Source organism: Candoia aspera, chromosome 5 (assembly GCF_035149785.1).
Source record: "Candoia aspera isolate rCanAsp1 chromosome 5, rCanAsp1.hap2, whole genome shotgun sequence".
Classification (NCBI taxonomy): domain Eukaryota; kingdom Metazoa; phylum Chordata; class Lepidosauria; order Squamata; family Boidae; genus Candoia; species Candoia aspera.
The window spans coordinates 84,284,720-84,301,975 of record NC_086157.1 but is presented as its reverse complement, the minus strand read 5'-3'; the positions used below and the strand labels follow the sequence as shown (position 1 = coordinate 84,301,975).

The window sequence follows — 17,256 nt, the reverse complement described above, 5'->3', positions numbered from 1 at the left end:
TATGGCTTTCAGGGTCCCCCTTTCAATACATAATCTTAGCATTAAGAATTTTTATAGAGTTATCTTAGTGTTTTGATTTTATAGTATTGCGTTAGCAATCATAGCTTATAGTTACATTTTATTTTATTTAATTTCAGTGACATTGTTGAAATAAGTATAATTTTTCCTGATTGTATTTTATGCCATTCTTAATAAAAAATAATTTTTAAAAAGTCTAAGCAAACCAATCAGAATAAAATAAGTCCTAATATTCAACATAACTGAAAGACTAAGTGTGACAAGCAGAGGATACAAGGTAAGCCTGGTTTGGAATATGCTCTTTGCTGAAGAGGTAGGAACCCAAATGATTGGAGGAAAAAGAACCTACACAGAAAACCTGCCATACACTACTACATTTATCCTTGCATACCGGATTTGTTTTTCTTGAACTCCCTAATTACTATCCCAGTTCACTTTGTTCAAGAAAAACAAAACCAGTTTTTCAAATGAATGTGAAATGAACTGAATAGATCCTATCTAATCAAAGGCATTTTTTTTCTAAAACAAATACAAATGTATTATCTCTACATGGCATTCTAAGATACTGTTCTAGGCTTTAGGAAGTACAGTGGTTGGGTTGGCATTAATACGTTTATTTTGGCCAAGAACTCTTATTATGTATAGATGCTACAGCACTACTCTTTATGATGTCACAAGGCATGTTTTGGCCTGTGCCTAAATGTCCACTTGCAATAGCAGTTGCACATTTCTTCATTTTTCACTGTGTACGTATAGGCAGTACAAAACAACTTTGGTTCGGTGTAAATAAGCTGCCCCATATATCTGAATAAGAAAAAAGCATGGAGAAATGGGAACGAGTGGCTATGTTAAAGTTATCTTTTTATTCTGACTTTTTAAATTCTCCAGCAGCTCTTTGAAAAAGAATAGCTTTTTCTGTCATGTTTAATAGAAAGCAGTACAGTATCTTGACATCTAAATAAAATCTGAGCTCCCTAATTACTGTACCAGTTCACTGTTCCTCAGCATGTCTCAACTTGGAAAGAACCCCTGACATACTTCTCTTTCTTTGGGAATGTAACACTCATTCAGTTTTGGTACTTGGGGATACATATTTCAGTGTTTTAAAAAAAACTTTATATTATAAAAATGACTTCTGAAATTACCTGAAATTATTTGTGGCATATGAACAGCGATCATTTTCAACAAATCTTTGAATTGTTCTTGTAATTATGAGTCAGGCCACAGCAAATTGGATTTAAAATAATAAATGCTAGGATCAAACTGGAATGATTTTGCAAACGTTTATACCTTGAAATGTGGAATTTGTCAACATATTTAAACTTTAGTTTGGTTAGAAAGGTTATTTTGCACCTAGTTTATATTACAGCCTGCATTTCCCAAAATTGTGAGGTGGTCATTTTTTCCATTAATTTAAGTTTAGCCCAGCTCTCACCACTAATAAATTTCAAAGTATATTTTACAAATCTGTTTCCTCTCTCTCTACCCCCAAAAGTCCCATATACATGCCCAGGTTAAAGAGAAGGCTACCAGTGCTACCAATCAAGACATTTAAAAGTTACATTTTTCATTCCTCAATTAATTTTTCTGGGTAGGAAAAGAGATGAAAGAAGTTATGAAAACACATGGAAGAATTACAATACAAAACAACAGCTTAATAAATCAATGATTAGATCATGGGTGGTCAAACATCAAGGATATTCCTTTCAAAGTTATGAGTTCCATATGAATGTAAAAAGTTTAATTTTCTTGATTTTAAATTATATCATTGGGTACATTTGATAACCTCTGTAATGAAATGAAAATATCATGATTATGTACCATTATGGGTCCAACTGGAAAGCTATTATTTGATACCTTTGAAAATTTGGCAAGTGCTTTGTTCTAAATATAATAGAATCTTTATCGTATTTTTAGCATTGAAAGCATATAGAAATATTTGGTTGGTGTTATAAATATGAACTAAAATGGGTTATCCTTAATCAGCTAATTATTAATGATACTAGAAATATTCCAGAAAGAATATGATTTCCTAAAAAATAATTGAATGCAGTGCATTTAGCTAACATATTTATTATGCCTTTTGTTTGGGCTTTTGGTGGATTTGTTAAAAAAATGGTTAAAGATGTAACAAATGCCCAAAATCTCAGTGACTTGGAACAGATGAAATTATGATTATTGGTGTTTGCTGCAAGTTTGCTTTCCCTAGACTATGAAAACCAACTAACCATGACATGAAGCCTAGGAAAGCTAAATTAATGTTTATAGCTGCAAACTGCAGCTTAACTGTGTTTCTTATGGCCGCAAAATGATGAAAAGACATACACACTCTGCAGTTTTTATAAAAGCTAAATGCATAACCATGAAATAGCCAAGGCTTTTTCCAAACCTCAAGGAAGATAAAAATGCCTTGAACTTTGCATGTTGAACCAACTCTGCATGTTGAAGATTCTGGAAGTGCTTTTTAGTCCTTACAAAATGTATTCTTAGGAGCCTTGAATTCTAACTGAACCCTGGTTACAGTTAGGAAGGAAGCTGTGAAGCTTTAAAGAAGTTTGACTTACCCACAGGACAAATCCTTACAGGAACTGACAAGAAATCAAAATAGAACAATAAAGATAAATCATGGAAGCAATGTTGTTACTTCTTGCAACATATTATAAAATATAGAACAATGTAGATACTCACCCACCCATTGCTTCTTTAGTATAGGACAATTTCTAGAAAAATAGAAAACTATATTTTAAATATAGAACTGCATTTTGCAAATCTAGATGTTATATTTTATATCCTTGATTCTGCCAAACCCATTCATTCTTATTTATTCATAAAAACATACAAAAGAAAGCCCCTAGTAGGTTGAAGGCATATCTGTTCATAGAAATAGAAACATCAATTCAATAGATGCTTAAATTTAATAGCCACATTACTGGGGAGAAGGGCTATGTAAGACTTCAGATTAAAGGTCCAACTTTAACACATAAAAAGGGGTGGGGCTTCAATTGCACAGTAATAGCGCCACCTTGACTTTTCTTGAAACTGCTCCCCCCCAAGATGTTCCTGCACCAGGACTCAAAGCTGAATTTCATTCCCATAACAAACAACTAACATTTGTTCCAAAAAAGTTAGAGGATTTTAGAGAGATGTTTATATGCTAGATATGCAGGGCGCATCTAGAGTACCATATTCTATAATGCAGTGTTCCTTAACCTTGGCAACTTTAAGCTGTGTGGACTTCAACTCCCAGAATTCCCCAGCCAGCAATGCTGGCTGGGGAATTCTGGGAGTTGAAGTCCACACAGCTTAAAAGTTGCCAAGGTTGAGGTACAGTGCTATAATGTGTTTATCTTGAAGTACATTGCTTTCATTTTATATTTTTCCTATGTTGATAGTTGCCTTAGCTGCTTGGACCAAAAAGTGGAATATAAATCAAATAAATGTATGAGGTATGCTTCTTCACAAATAATGTGTCAATATGCAGTGTGCTGATTTAGATTAATTTGTATGTTTAATTAAAGGAAATTCCAGATGTTATCAGTGTTAGGGCAGACAATCTTGGGTAGACCATCTTTCTTGATTCCAGTTACTGAAAAATAGGCACAGGGCACTCTGAATAGGCATTATGAGTTTTAAGGAAAATTAGAGAAGGGTTGTAGATGTGAAATATTAAATTTAGTATGTTCTTTGGGTTCTAGGACAAGATTAAGAGTAATTTATGTTTGCTTTTATTATGTGCCCCAAGCATTCAAAATGGAACAGGCAATCAGTCTAAATAAAGACATTAGGCATAAGCATCTATCACAGCATTGCCAATAAGAAATCATACAGCAACATTCACATGCATGTCGTTTATACCATTGGGAAGTTAGGATGCTAGACTTAGCACTAGTTATAATTAGATCTACTAGCATGCATTGTTCTAGGACTTTTATAAACTATTTATAATGTTCTTATTATTTAGTAGGCATACTTCTGAATGGGTTCCCTGCCTAAAGGGAGAAATTCATTGGGAAAAATGAAATGATGTGTCAGTGAGCAGATGAGTTGAGAGTACAACACTACCAATTAATACATTTGTGCAAAAGTGCCATTCGTTCTTTTTATTTATTTATTTATTTTACAAGTAGGAGTAGAGTTTATAGCTGACAAGTGAAAATAGATGGGGGGAAATTACCATATTTTCAGGGGAGAAAAAACAATAGTTTGAATTTTCAAGTATTGTAATTGAGGTAGCACCTACCAGGCATCTCATATAGCAAATGAGTAATAGCTTCTGAATGACTGCACTAATGACAACTTAATTAGAAAGAATCTGGATAGGGAAAAAGACCTATACAAGAATCTGCCAAAATTAGCCACTGTCTCTTCCAGCCATGGAAACCCTTATATTACAGGCAGATTCAGATAATGAACGCAATGCATACATGCAAGTTTAAGGGATAGTATATCAACAGCATAAAAACTGCAGTGAGAATAGTCAGTGTCTAAAACATTGTTGCATCTTCATCACATATTTTAAATAAACAAGTAAAATGCATAAAGTTAGAAGGGTTCCTGAATAACGCACTTGGAAATTTATTCATACAGTGGCTCTGGCTGGCCAATCAGTATGAATGTTATTACAATACATTTCTGTGTTTTATAGTTTTATAAAGTAACCACTGAATTTGTATTCACCAAATATTAAATATCCACTTGTTTTGCAACAGCCTGTCATCTATCTCCATTATAGCCTACACTTTGTTGGATTAGAACAGTGTTTCTCAACCTTGGCAACTTTAAGAGGTGTGGACTTCAACTCCCAGAATTCCCCAGCCACCCATGTTGAAGTCTACACCACTTAAAGTTGCCAAGGTTGAGAAACACTGGATTAGAAAGTGTAAACTTGAAAATAGGGGGAAAAAACTCAATTAGTCCAGGACACATCTCTTGCTCTAAATTACTTAGGCAGCTGATCTGATCAAGACCAGCAGGCTTAAAATAACACTTACTGGAAGTGTTTGGGTTAGATGGTAAACATAAGTATGTTGTCACCTTGGATACAGTGGGATTAGACACTCACTCTTGGTGTCTGGTTTTAGGATTTGAGCAGATGATTTTTACAGAGACCACAAAACAACACGAAGAATCAGAAATATTCTATTCTGGGTTTGGAAGTTTTATTGCTACATAGTAAGACTAATTATACATATTATGGCAGAAAGGAATAACGTTATCTTCAGCAGCCTGGTGTGGTTCTGATATGTTGGAACCAGTCCACCTGAAGAAATTTAGTTTGCATAACTAGATAGTAGTTTATAACTTTGCACTATGCCATACCTTTCTGCCCCTTTGAAAACTGTAGGTGGATCAACTTTTTTTAAAAAAAAACTACAGCTGTTGGCTTCATTCAATAGGTGTGTGTGGATGAAATTGCTCCCGTTATTTGCCTCACAACAGCACTGAACAAAAACTTTAAATGACAACCTTGAAATGGTTTCATTTTTTCTGATTTCATTAAAATATAATCCCAATACTCATTTAGAATTTTTTACTAAAGCTTTTTTAAAAAGTCAAATGCTACTAGAAGCACATATTATACAATTATTATATGTGCCCTTAGCAAATACATTCACTAAGTTTTTCCAAACTTTTCATTTAAAAAACTATTTTAAAATAGTAACTATCACTGCAGCCTTAACAAAAGATTATCATAGATATTTCTATATAATTTTATGGAGTTACTTAAAATGACTAACTTCCTTATTTGTTCAACATTTGGATAGCTGTTACGTGTGTATGTGTGTGTGTGTGTGCATGTAATTAATTAATGAGCAATTAATTTGTTGAGTTCCACCTTTTGTATACTTCCTTGCCACATAGAATCCTCAGGAAAAAATGACTCTAATATTAATGAACAAAAAAGAAATAAAATCAAAGGAAATATCAGGGCATGCAATCAGTTTTGGAAATTGCAGAAAATAACATTAAAACAATGCTTAGTTCAAAGGGTAGAATCAACAACTCATAATTCATTTAGCCCCAACTGCCTATCGATTAAATCAAATATATTATGTCTGAACACAACAGCAGATTTATTATGGAAACTACAGTACTTAAAAACCTGATTAACGTTAGATGATGCCAAGCCAGCTTCAATTATTAATTCCTTCTCAGGATTCAGCTAAATCAAGAATAATTCTAGCTGGCTTGGCATTATCTAATGTTAATTAGTTCTTTAAGGAGGTTATAGCTCTAAACTTGCAACTTAATCTGGAGGTGACAGGAACAAGCTTCATTACACATGACTTAATTAAAAATAAAACAGAATGGTGAGCCCCTGTATTAGCATCTCTTTTTACAGCCATTGATAAACCTGGGAGCATTTTCAAGGAATGGGATCTAGGAGGCATTTTTAATGGACTGGCTGGAACAGGAAGGATTACTTCAGGGAAGGTCACTCTACAATTGACCAGGGCCTTATACTTCAATTGTTGTTGTTTATTCGTTCAGTCGCTTCCGACTCTTCGTGACTTCATGGACCAGCCCACGCCAGAGCTTCCTGTCGGTCAACACCCCCAGCTCCCCCAGGGACAAGTCCATCACCTCTAGAATATCATCCATCCACCTTGTCCTTGGTCGGCCCCTCTTCCTTTTGCCCTCCACTCTCCCTAGCATCAGCATCTTCTCCAGGGTGTCCTGTCTTCTCATTATGTGGCCAAAGTACTTCAGTTTTGCCTTTAATATCATTCCCCCAAGTGAGCAGTCTGGCTTTATTTCCTGGAGGATGGACTGGTTTGATCTTCTTGCAGTCCAAGGCACTCTCAGAATTTTCCTCCAACACCACAGTTCAAAAGCATCGATCTTCCTTCTCTCAGCCTTCCTTATGGTCCAGCTCTCGCAGCCATATGTTACTAGGGGGAAACACCATTGCTTAACTATGCGGACCTTTGTTGTCAGTGTGATGTCTCTGCTCTTAACTATTTTATTGAGATTGGTCATTGCTCTTCTCCCAAGGATTACGCGTCTTCTGATTTCCTGACTGCGGTCAGCATCTGCAGTAATGTTCGCACCTAGAAATACAAAGTCTTTCACTGCTTCTACATTTTCTCCCTCTATTTGCCAGTTATCAATCAAGCTGGTTGCCATAATCTTGTTTTTTTCGAGGTTTAGCTGCAAGCCAGCTTTTGCACTTTCTTCTTTCACCTTCATCATAAGGCTCCTCAGTTCCTCTTCGCTTTCAGCCATCCAAGTGGTATCATCTGCATATCTGAGATTGTTAATGCTTCTTCCAGCGATTTTAACTCCAGCCTTGGATTCCTCAAGCCCAGCATGTCGCATGATGTGTTCTGCGTACAAATTGAATAGGTAGGATGAGAGTATACAGCCCTGCCATACTCCTTTCCCAATCTTAAACCAGTCCGTTGTTCTGTGGTCTGTTCTTACTGTTGTTGCTTGGTCGTTATACAGATTCTTCAGGAGGCAGACAAGATGACTTGGTATCCCCATACCACTAAGAACTTGCCACAATTTGTGATGGTCCACACAGTCAAAGGCTTTAGAATAGTCAATAAAACAGAAATAGATGTTTTTCTGAAACTCCCTGGCGTTTTCCATTATCCAGCAGATATTGGCAATTTGGTCCCTAGTTCCTCTGCCTTTTCTAAACCCAGCTTGTACATCTGGCAATTCTCGCTCCATGAATTGCTGAAGTCTACCTTGCAGGATCTTGAGCATTACCTTACTGGCATGCGAAATAAGTGCCACTGTTTGATAGTTTGAACATTCTTTAGTGTTCCCCTTTTTTGGTATGGGGATATAAGTTGATTTTTTCCAATCTGATGGCCATTCTTGTGTTTTCCAAATTTGCTGGCATATAGCATGCATTACCTTGACAGCATCATCTCACAAGATTTTGAACAGTTCAGCTGGAATGCCATTGTCTCCTGCTGCCTTGTTATTAGAAATGCTTCTTAAGGCCCACTCAACCTCACTCTTCAGGATGTCTGGCTCTAGCTCACTGACCACACCATCAAAGCTATCCCCGATATTGTTATCCTTCCTATACAGGTCTTCCGTATATTCTTGCCACCTTTTCTTGATCTCTTCTTCTTCTGTTAGGTCCTTGCCATCTTTGTTTTTGATCATACCCATTTTGGCCTGGAATTTACCTCCCATGTTTCTAATTTTCTGGAAGAGGTCTCTTGTCCTTCCTATTCTATTGTCTTCCTCCACGTCCGTCCATTGCTTGTTTAAAAATAATTCCTTATCTCTTCTGGCTAACCTCTGGAATTTTGCATTTAATTGGGCATATCTCCCCCTATCACTGTTGCCTTTTGCTTTCCTTCTTTCTTGGGCTACTTCTAGTGTCTCAGAAGACAGCCATTTTGCCTTCTTGGTTTTCTCTTTCTTTGGGATGTATTTTGTTGCCGCCTCCTGAACAATGTTGCGAACTTCTGTCCAGAGTTCTTCCGGGACCCTATCTACTAAGTCCAATCCTTTAAATCTATTCTTCACCTCCACTGCATATTCCTTAGGAATATTAGTGAGCTCATATCTAGCTGATCTGTGGGTTTTCCCTAATCTCTTTAGTCTGATCCTAAATTGTGCAATAAGAAGTTCGTGATCAGAACTACAGTCAGCTCCAGGTCTTGTTTTTACCGACTGTATAGATGTCCGCCACCTTTGGCTGCAAAGGATGTAGTCAATCTGATTTCGGTGTTGTCCATCTGGTGAAGTCCATGTATAAAGCCATCTCTTAGGTTGCTGGAAGAGGGTGTTTGTTATGCAGAGTGAGTTGTCTTGGCAAAATTCTATCAGCCTGTGTCCTGCTTCGTTTTGTTCTCCCAGGCCATGCTTACCTGTAATTCCTGGTGTCATTTGACTGCCCACCTTAGCATTCCAGTCTCCCATGATGAAAATAACATCTCTTTTAGGCTTGTTGTCCAGTAGGTGCTGCAGATCCTCATAGAACTGCTCTACTTCAGCTTCTTCAGCATCTGTGGTTGGGGCGTATATTTGGATCACTGTGATGTTAGATGGCTTGCCCTGAATTTGAATTGAGATCATTCTATCGTTTTTTGGATTGTATCCAAGCACTGCTTTAGCCACTTTACTATTAATTATGAAGGCTACTCCATTTCTTCTGTGGTCCTCTTGTCCACAGTAGTAGATCTGGTGGTCATTTGATGTGAAGTGGCCCATTCCAGTCCATTTCAGTTTACTGACGCCCAAAATGTCTATCTTTAATCTTGACATCTCACCAGTAACCACATCCAATTTGCCCTGGCTCATAGATCTTACATTCCAGGTTCAAATGGTGTGTTGATCCTTAGAACATCGGATTTGCCGTTCACCACCAGCACCGTCGGCCGCTAGCCGTCCTTTCGGCTTTGAGCTAGCTGCGTCATCACGTCTGGGGCTAGTTGAACTCATCCTCTGTTCCTCCCCAGTAGCATTTTGACCATCTTCCGACCTGGGGGTCTCATCTTCCGATGGTATACCGACATATCTCTGGTTGTACTGATCCATTTAGTTTTCACGGCAAGAATACTGGGGTGGGTTGCCATTACCTTCCCCAGGGATCGCATTTAGTCTGACCTCTCTGTCATGACCTTCCCGTCTTGGGTGGCCCTTCACGGTTTAGCTCATGGCATCATTGAGGTGCTCAAGCTCCAGCAACATGACAAGGGTAACGATCCTTTGCTGAAGTATACTTCAATATCTTATTGAAAAATATACCTCCCAGAGTACCACTTCTGTGCAGCCTTTATTGATCCTAAGGCAGCATCTGATTTCATCTCTTGGACTGTCATGAGCACTGATGGTGAGCAGGAGGGGGCCCCTATCCAGGGGGGAAAACGGATGCGTAGTAGCAAGGAATTGAGCAGTCATTCAAAGAGACACAGAAGAGACCCGCCTTGACTTTTGGGGTTTATCTGTATGAGTTTTCTCATGCTTCTTCAGTTTGTTAGGATTTTCTGTCTAATGTAGCAGTAATAAAACACTAGAGACTTATTCCTCGTCTCAGCGTGGTTCCTGCTTGTTAGGACATGGACCAAACTGTGGTACATTGTACAACAACACCATTGATCACTGACTGTTATTTCATATTTGTGCAATACATGAGAAAACATCAGTCAGAGTAAGATGTAGTCTCCAGGACACCTGACATCATCCATTCCAACTGCTAAAGGTGTTAAACAAATCAGTATATTAGCACCTCTTTTATTCAATTTCTATATGAATGATATTGTAGACAAGCTTTTTTAAGTTTCATGCAAAACTCATGTACAGGTCAGGACGTCACATTGTGGACAGAACATGGCAAAACAGACTGTCTGCAGTTTGGCAAAGGAGTGAGACAAGAAGTGAGAATAAATAGAGGAAGTATATTCTTCCATTATTTATTCAATGTACTTACCGAATATATGTATATTAAGGAAAGGTGAGCGTGGTTTTAAAATTGGAGGAAGAAACATCAATAATCTGCCCTATGGTGATGATACTTCTCTGATAGCCAAAAATGCAAAGGATCTGCAAGCTCTAGTAATAAAAGTCAAGGAGCACAGTGAAAAAAATGGGACTAAGATTAAGTATAAGGAAGACCAAAATAATGACAAAAGGTACAACAACCAGCCTTAGAATAGCTTCTGCCTTTTTAGGCTCAACCATCAACAGTAAAGGAGCAAGTAGTAAAAAATGCACTGCAGACTAGCAATTGGTACAGTAGTCATTTAAAGATATTCAGATATCTTTAAAGATATTTAAAGCCTTTAAAAGATACTCAGATGCTGTGATGTGTTTAAACCTACAAAGATTAGAATAGTACAAGCAGTGGTATTTCCTGTGATACTCTATGTAAATAAAATTTGAACTTTGAAGAAGCTGGTTAGAAATTGTCACTTTTGAACTTTGGTGTTGGAGTAAACTCTTGAGAATACCATGGACAGCCAAGAAAAAAAAATGGATCATTGAACAAATCAACCCAGAGTTCTGACTCGAGTCACAAATGACCAGACCAAATTATCCTATTTCAGACACATTATGCAAAGATCCAGTTCTCTGGAGAAGGCTCTAATGCCAGAAAAGGTGGAAGGAAAGAGAAGAAGAGGATGACCAGCGGCAAAGTGGATGGGCTCATACAGTGAGGGTACAGCACTGGAAGACCCAAAAGACCAGGGTAGATGTCATGGAGAAGAATCTATCTGTGTGGTTGCCAAGAATAGACGCTGACTTGATGGCACATAATCAATCAATCAGACCAGCTTATAAACCTGATTTTTCATCAGCTAAACTGGCAGAGAGAGATATTGTTCTACTGCTGTATGCAGATGATGCAGTAGTCTTCTCAAGCACTTTACAGGAATTAAGACCATCTTGAATGCCTTTGCACATCATTCTAAAGAGGGCCAACTGGAAATTAATCACTCCAAAACCAAAATTATGACATTTGCTAATAAGCCCAAAAGTCTGTCATGTTCTATTAACCACAATGTTATTGAACAGGAGCTATGCTTTAAATACCTGAGGATGGTTCTCCAGCTAATGGAAATAAAAGGGTTCATTCTAACTGTTAGACAAAATGTGCATAAGAGCGCAGCAGCTATTCTACCACTCCAGGGGAGGCCAATATATGCCTGCAACTATTAGGCTTTTTGAAGCCAAGCCTCTAGCACAATTACTATATGGAAACTTACAGCACTCTAATTACTCATCTTTTTAATAACATAACAAGATTTACTAATCAAAAATATGTACAATTCCTGCTTTCTAACATTAATCCTGAGATTACATGCAATGTAATTGGTGCAGCTGCATATAAAATGGTAAATATGCATCTGAATCCAATTGAGCATAGTTAGCCAGATATGGCTTATTCACAGCATTACATTTAAGACCAGTTTTTTTTCCTATTGTTCTTTTAGGTAGAATTTGTGCTTTGTTTCATACTTATCTTGTTAATTAATATATTATAATCTTGCTGGGTTTATCAGAAGCTTATTCATAAATTACAATCCTGCCATTCTTTTTATTGATTTTACTGCTTTATTTAGTGGCACTTACCTTAAACTTTTAGTTTCATCATAACTTTATTTTTAGATTATTCTGATTCATTAGTCTTACCTTTTTCTATTCCTAACATTTTTTATGTACCCTTATTTATTTTAATTGTACCTATATAACCTATGTATTTATACCATAGAAGATAATATATGTAACTCAGGGTTGAGCTGAGGAGTCCTTGGTGCTCTCTGAGCTTGGTTGTTTGCTTGCAGACATTTTATTACCCAACTAGGTAACATCATCAGTGCAAGTGAGTGTGGGGTTTGATTCCTATTTATATATGGTAGAGTTATCGTATATAAACAGGGAGCAAATCCCACACTCACTCGCACTGATGATGTTACCTAGTTGGGTAATAAAATGTCTGCAAACAAACAACCAAGCTCAGAGAACACCAAGGACTCCCTATGTATTTATATTTACATTTGCCTCATGATTTGCTTTGTGCTGGTTAATGACTATAATAAAGATTGGTGATGTTTTAGCTGCATTCTTGTGATCAAAGTTGAAATATATTTAATCTTTGTTTCTTTCACAATTTATTTTCCTTCACTTGTTACCTGGTATTTGCAAAGTGACATCAAATGTAATTTTAGGCACATTAAATAATTACAAAAATTACAAAAATTAAAAACAATAAATTTTAAAAGATACCCCACGTTAGATGGCAGGTGCTAATTCCCTAAAGCCTGAACACACTAAAAATTACTTTTATCATATCCAATACAGTAGAAGGAGCAGGTTAAAAGTTCAGTCCTTTGTTCTTGAACTGATATTTGAGCAATGTAAATATATCAGTTTGGGAAATGATGAATTTTGCATTTATAAAGCAATCGTGACTATTAGAGCCCAATATAAACTTAAAACTAGAAATTAGAGCTGTCAGCTTGTTCCTACTTAATGTGAAGTAAAGTCTCATTGAACTCAATGGTATTTATTCCAAGCAGATATGAATAACGATGCAAAAAACAAAATAAGAAAACACCAAAAAGTTTTCCACCATATAGCAATATTCTTATCTTCACTACTATTGAAACTATGTCCAGCTGATATTCTCTTAAGCCCCATGTCTCTTACCTTTGCTATGAGGCTTTGATACTCTTCAGATTGACTGAAGTTGGTGCCCATTTCAAATATATTCATAGTTCCTGCCTCACATTCATTTAGCCACTTTTGGTATTCTTCATGTCCTGGGAGTCTATCCCAGAAAGTTTTGAAGGCTTCCCAAATTGCCTCCTGGCAGACTTAAAAAAAAAAAAGTCTATTACTTTAAAGCTACTAGTATCACCACCACATAAAAACTATCCTGATGGCTTTTCATGTAATATTAACATACCAATTTGTCTCTGCACTCCTCCTGATGTATACTCTCAGAGACTCTATACTCACAAAGAGTTGTGCCTTTTTTCATCCTTATGTAGGGCTACCGTCTTTGCTCCCATGTGGTGATCATCCAGATTTTTGTATACCGGATAGCCCTCTACCATGTGAACAGCAATAGCTGTTTCATGGCCTCTAGTGGATGTCCAGAAATTTTGTACATTCTAACATTCAGTTGAATGTAGTAGCTCATTTTAAATTCTAATCCAGCAGGATTGTTCTTGCACAGTAGCAACAACGTTTAGCAATCTCTCTGAGAGATTTATATGGTCACCCACATCTCATATAGATGACTCTGGACATCTGACAGTTAAAGCAGGATAAAAACAGAATAAAAACACAACCAATAATTATAAACATAAATAACAAAAATAGCAACTGAGAAACTCACAGTGTTCCACAATGGGCTCACCCATTACAGCCTTCTGCAATCCATTATCTTCCAGATTTCTGTTTCACAACTTTCATAATTCCCATTTTTTACAGCTTAGGTGATCAAATTGGGGAAAGCTGATTTATTGGCTTGTATCACTGATACTTGTTAATAATATTCAGCATGGCTTCAGTCCAATAAGTGCACCCTTTTTTGCCCTATATAATCTGTGCATTAGGCAGATCTGGTGTGAGAACAGTTTACTTTGGGAATGGTATGTTTCATTTAGACTTTTAATTATACACTAGTCTAACATACTGTATAAACCCTCATAAGGCTCTGTACAATGGGTCTTCCTCAGAAGAAGCTTTAGACTTTCCAGGAAGTGCCAGTCAGCACTGCTATTATTGTCCAATGGCTTTTTATCTTTACACACAGTAAAATGCTAATAGTCTATTTCATGTCATTCTACAGAAAGGGATTTGCTGGGATCAATGCATTACTAGTCCTGCTTAGTTACTTGGAGGTTGGGAGAGCTTGCTCGGTCATTTGTGTAAATGAGCAGGGCTCCAATTTAATCCAATTGTAATCCCATTTGTGCATCTTAAACACTGAATCATGTACAGTATATTGACTCAGGCAAACTATCCTTTTAAAACTGAACCCCCAAATGTCCAGCAGTTGGGTACTCAACTTAGAGATGAGAAAATTAATGAGTTAATACCTCAAAGAAACCTCTCTCACCAAGGACTTTATATCACTAGCAGTATTTTTTCCTAATTGTATATCCAAAGGAGCACTTTTAATCAATATAAGTCAACTTTATTCTAGGTATCCATTCATTCCCCTACTTAGTAGGCAGCCTAGAAGGAGAAGAGAACTGTCATCCCAGCTGACAGCTACTTTGACCATCTGGGCTGGAGATTCCTTGTCCTTCCTCTCAGAGGCCTTTGCATCTGACAGTCCTTATCAGGAAATCAAACAACCATCTGCTGTAGGCCTTCCTGAGCAGAATAGAGCAGCTCTGCAAAGTGCAGGGCCACATCAAATGGATAACAAATAGGGAGAGGATAAAAATGAAATAAAATATTAATTTAATTATATAGTAAATTGCTACTTGGAGTTGAACATAAGAAAGAAATGGACAAGAGCATGTGAGAAAGCCTATTGGAGACATGGCAGATGTCCCAAATGAAAAAGAAGAGATGAAATATAAACTGGAGAAAGAGGAGGACATTGGGTGGCAGGATGTGTTATTTACCAATAGGATGTAGGAGATTTTTTTTTGTTTAGGTTTCTGTGCTGCTAATTCCTGTAAGCTCAAAGGGGCTTACAGATTCTCAGATGTGGTGTTAAAAACATTACCTAATTCCAATCAGTATCTACAGCAGTACATCTACTCCTTCAACTCTTCAGGAATGGGCCTTGCTCTGTCTCCTGGTTTATTTTAAGACAGCATTGTAATGTCATAAATGTAGCATTCACAAATCCTTTTTATTACGTTTGCAGTTCTTAAAGGTAGCATGGCAAATATAAATCACTGATCAGAAGTGTCAAGAAAGTGAGAGGGAGGCAGTGAACTCTAACTATACATAGACTTAAGGAGAACGTTTTGTGAAAACCTGTCATTACAAGTTCTTAAGAATCTAACCAATCTGTTTGGATGCTGAGACTACAAGGAAAATACAGTCAAATTATATAAATTATAGAGGTAATATTAATAATGGAGATGTACAAAAATGAAGGAGGAATGAAGCATTTTCTCCTTTATCTCAGGATCACAGGCATTTTTTAAAAGACTATACCCTAGAGGTCTAGAGATACTGCACTTCCCATTGTAGGCAACTGTAATACCTCAATTTGAATCCAAAAAGGTGCTTTGGTGCTACCTCTCTGCATCTCCTTATGGCAGGCATGTCTTTTCCTGATACTATTTGGCAGTGGATAGCCTCAGGATCTCCGGATAATTTCTGTCTTTGTGGAATTGAATTTGAAGCACTTTACACTATTCCATTTGTAATGTCCACTTAGTCAAGTAAGTGGTTTGTGTGTGTGCGCGTTTCCTCTGGCTGAGTTGTCTTACTTCACATCCTTTTGCAGGCCTGCCTGCAACTTACCTTTTCCCAACAAAATTTATACTGTCCTCTTCAGTCTCCCACTTGGCAGCAGCCAGTCTTTGAGATAAACAGACAACCTAAATATTAGTTCCATTGCAGTAAGAGGAGACTTTGTCTTGTTGATATTTGGTGGAAAAGCCAAGTAGCATAATAATTAAATACTGGATTAAGATGGGAAAACCTACAGTAGGTTGAAGTATTCATGCAGCTTTGAAGCTTTAAGCCAATCGCTATCTTTTAGTTGACATACTTGGCAGGGCTGTGGGGGTACTATGCATATCGTCTTGAGCTACTGCAAGAAATTCAGGATTTAATGCAATAAACAAGCAAAGCAAAGCAAAACAAAAATATTAAATAGGCAGCTGTCTTGACTGGCCTATTATTTGCTATAACTGTTACTTCTTCTGTTGCAATTGTCTTTGCTCAACCTACAGTATATCCCTCATTGCTACCTACTCCTGAGGAATACCAGGAAGACAAGGAAAAGAAATGGCAGTATAGCCAACATCAGCCCCACAGGGTTGCTTTTCTGAGGGTTTCTAACAAGTCATTCACAGAAATCTAGATATTGAAGCCCTATCTCTCAAAGAATTGCTTTGTAACAGCAGTTGCCTTGGACTGCTCACTTACCTCTAAGTTTAAAATATTTAAGATGATTGGCAATAGACTGTTCAACAGACTCATCTGGACATACTTTGATTCCAGTAGGAAAGAAAATTGATCTCTTCACTCGAAATAAGTGCCTGCTGAATTTCTGTGATTCCCTGAAGTCAAGAAGAGGCTTAGAATCCAGAAACTGAGGACTTCTATTTGTTCGCCAGGCATCAGGTAAAAGATCCAAAGAAATGTCCTTAGCTTCTGAGTCCTCTGTTGGTAAATAGGTTTCATCACAAACAAATATCTTTAAGGAGCCACAGATATAATGCTACACTATCTTATTAAGTTTCACTAAGAAATACAGTCTTTCAGAAGTTTCTAGTCTACTTTTCTTATATCCATCCGGTAATATGGATACTGAGAAGGTTTGCAGCCTCAGCAGTGTAGGAGTTAAGATATTGGTCATGCTGAGGAGATGAGACTGATTTCTATATAGTCTGTCCAATCCTTTCTCACATCTGTATATCTCATACATATTCTGTACATCTCTTACAGAAAATATAAATCGAAGGGCTTGCAGTGACTCATTTCTTAAACGTTTTTCTATTTGTAACATCCTAACTTTGACAAACAGCATAAAACATTCATGTTTTATGCTGTTATGAACATAAAGCACCATTTATATATCTGATATGAATAGGCTAATCTGAATCCCTTGAAAACTGC

General features: G+C 37.1%; 1 protein-coding gene across 1 annotated transcript in view; it reads right to left on the bottom strand.

Annotated features, from left to right (window-relative positions):
- Window positions 1–17,146, bottom strand: part of IMPG2 (interphotoreceptor matrix proteoglycan 2) — a 55,648-nt gene extending 38,502 nt beyond the window's left edge. The window contains exons 1-3 of the mRNA XM_063304332.1: window positions 17,084–17,146; window positions 16,564–16,834; window positions 13,141–13,307 (exon numbers count right to left, since the gene is read on the bottom strand). Of these exons, the coding sequence (XP_063160402.1) occupies window positions 13,141–13,307; window positions 16,564–16,834; window positions 17,084–17,146 (501 nt within the window). The remainder of the gene's footprint in view (window positions 1–13,140; window positions 13,308–16,563; window positions 16,835–17,083) is intronic.
- Window positions 17,147–17,256: the final 110 nt, after the last annotated feature.